The 2,518-nt window shown below is 35.5% G+C and overlaps 1 protein-coding gene across 1 annotated transcript in view; it reads left to right on the forward strand.

Annotated features, from left to right (window-relative positions):
• LOC106471255 (leucine dehydrogenase-like) overlaps window positions 1-2,518 on the forward strand; it is a 32,328-nt gene that overhangs the window by 1,683 nt on the left and 28,127 nt on the right. Inside the window, exon 2 of the mRNA XM_022399867.1 lies at window positions 180-301. Coding sequence (XP_022255575.1) covers window positions 180-301 — 122 coding nt within the window. The remainder of the gene's footprint in view (window positions 1-179; window positions 302-2,518) is intronic.

A 2,518-nucleotide genomic window follows, 5' to 3' on the forward strand; every position in this document is an offset into this window, starting at 1 on the left:
TGTGTGTGTATATATATATATATATATATATATATATATGTGTGTGTGTGTGTGTTTGTGGGTGAACGGTCATAACTTAGATTACTTTTCTCATTTTTAAACACCCACAAATAAAAAAAAAAAATTGGCTTGTTTTGCATAACTGAATTAATATTTTGTATATATTTTATCACAAATAGGATTGGTGGTGGTAAAGGACTTATATCTGAACCACCTAATCGACAAAGTTTGCAACCAGAATTTAGGCAGAAGCTGTTCTTTGATTTTGGAGACTTCGTCTCCTCCTTGAATGGATGTTATAGTAAGTTCTTCCTTTATTAAAGATAGAATTATTATTTTACCAAAGTTTAAACATACAAAATTAAAGAGAATGCAACTGACAAAAGTTTTATAATGTATGTTGATTAGTTGAAAACAAATACACTATTTAATTGTGTGTATATATATATATACATACATACCAGTTAAGGTATATTGACCATATTGTTTAATTTAAGATTTGAACATACAGTAGTTAAAAACATATATTTATACTAGTAAAGATATCATGAGCATTTTATATAATTTTGGAATCCAAATGTACAGAAATAAAAAAAACAATCTAGCCTGATGATGGCTTCATTACTAGTTGAATTTGATTTTCACCAACTTGATCTGTCTTTTTTTCAAGATATTATAAAAACTTGTCATGTAGTGTATTTTTCTACTTTTATCTTGTGTGATGTTAAGGTCACAACATGTTAGGATGTATCTTTTTGTAATGTATTGGTGTATATTGTATGCATTTCCTTTTCTCTTTTTTTACAGTAATGCTGAATCAGTAAGTTAATTGCAATTTTTTACTTGTTTATGCTACCACAGAAGGTCTTTGATCTTTTCTAACTTGTACAATATGCAACAAAAGCTCTTTTCTTCCTTTGTCCATACTACAACAGGTCTTTGATCTTTTCTAACTTGTATATTGTGTCATGTTATTGGGCTGCCTTATCCCAAACTTTTAATTTTTCCTGGTACCGTAAAGTTTTTACCTCTCCTATCCTTTCCCTATTGTTACATTCCTTCCAGATTCCTTGTTCAACTCGGCATGCAGTCCTTCCAGATTGGGATGTCAGTGTGATTCTTACTGCCTTACTTTGTGCTCGATTTCTCACTTATCCCTTAAGACTTATTTGCTAATGGCCAATGAACATCGTCGGTTGGATTTATTTGCCATTGACATTTCATTTACTCTTTATCATTCTCCATATATTCTCCTTTATTCAGATTGATATTTCCTTCCCAAAACTTCAGCAGATTGTGAGGGTAACTCCTCGCCGATTTCCTTTCCTTCCATTTTCACCATGACCAATTGGGTTTGGCTTTGAAACTGATTGACTTATTCTTTCTTGTCTTCTTCTTCCTCCTATAATTTGTTCCAGGTATCTTCTCATCAGAGCACCTTACCTTTCCCCTGGCATCTCATCTCTGTTGTCCCTTGAAGGAAATTCTTCAATTGAGGATGTGGAATACACCCCAAATGTTCATATCTCACTATCTGCATTGGATTGCTGTTTCTTCATTGTCAGGTTATTATCCTCTGCCTGTTGCCATTCTTCAGACATCAGTGAGGGTGTGATTTGGTAACTTATCTTTTGTATATCTATATGTTCTTTCTCAGGGGTTTTTCCCTTTCTTTTTCATTTTTACTGTATGGATCCTGCTCTATGGCAAGTGGTGCCTGACCAGGAATGCTTCAAATAGTCAAATCAGCACTGTCAGGCCATGTTGACTTCATATTTATAATTTCATTGGCCATAAAATGCTCACTGTTAAGATGGGGTGTTTCACAAGATCACTTGTAGGTTTTTCCTCACAATATATTTACTTCATTAATATGCCTGTTCCAGACTGTACTCATCCATGCACTTCACGGGTAAAGCAGAAGGGGATAGTTGTCCATCCCTGCCATACCTCCGATTGATTAAATCAGGTATGGTCTGCTTTTCAAAATAGGGTTTTTGTGGTCACTCATTGTACTGTCTTTTGGGTTGATGTTCCTTTGTACTCTCCACTGCATTTTCTCCCCAATTTTTATTCCAGTGGAATATGGGAGTTCTTACCACTTTCCTGTTCTAAGCCATTGGGGTGGTGAACCATGAAGTCATCCTCCTGAATGTGATACTTATTTATGGTACAAATATTGTTAACACCATTCAATTGAGAGTAGGACATTGGTGTTCTGCTGGTGTAGACGACGGGATGTCCTCCAATCTGATGCTCCATCTCTGTATGGGTTTATCTGGGGGGATGTTTTAGCTATAGAGTGAGCCATCATAATTGCAGTTCACCCCTTCAGTTGGTATCTTTCATCCTACCCCCACATGGATGTCAGTGCCCAATAGCTGGGTTTTGGATTCAGAGCTGAACCAATCAATATAAGTCCTCCCACATGTATTATAGGTGTCTCTGTTTCTCACTCATTTATACTCTTGTTCCCTCCACCTGTGTTTTGGGTAATGTTGAACTTGCAGGTTAATAC

The sequence above is a fragment of the Limulus polyphemus genome, unplaced genomic scaffold, assembly GCF_000517525.1.
Source record: "Limulus polyphemus unplaced genomic scaffold, Limulus_polyphemus-2.1.2 Scaffold4495, whole genome shotgun sequence".
NCBI lineage: Eukaryota > Metazoa > Arthropoda > Merostomata > Xiphosura > Limulidae > Limulus > Limulus polyphemus.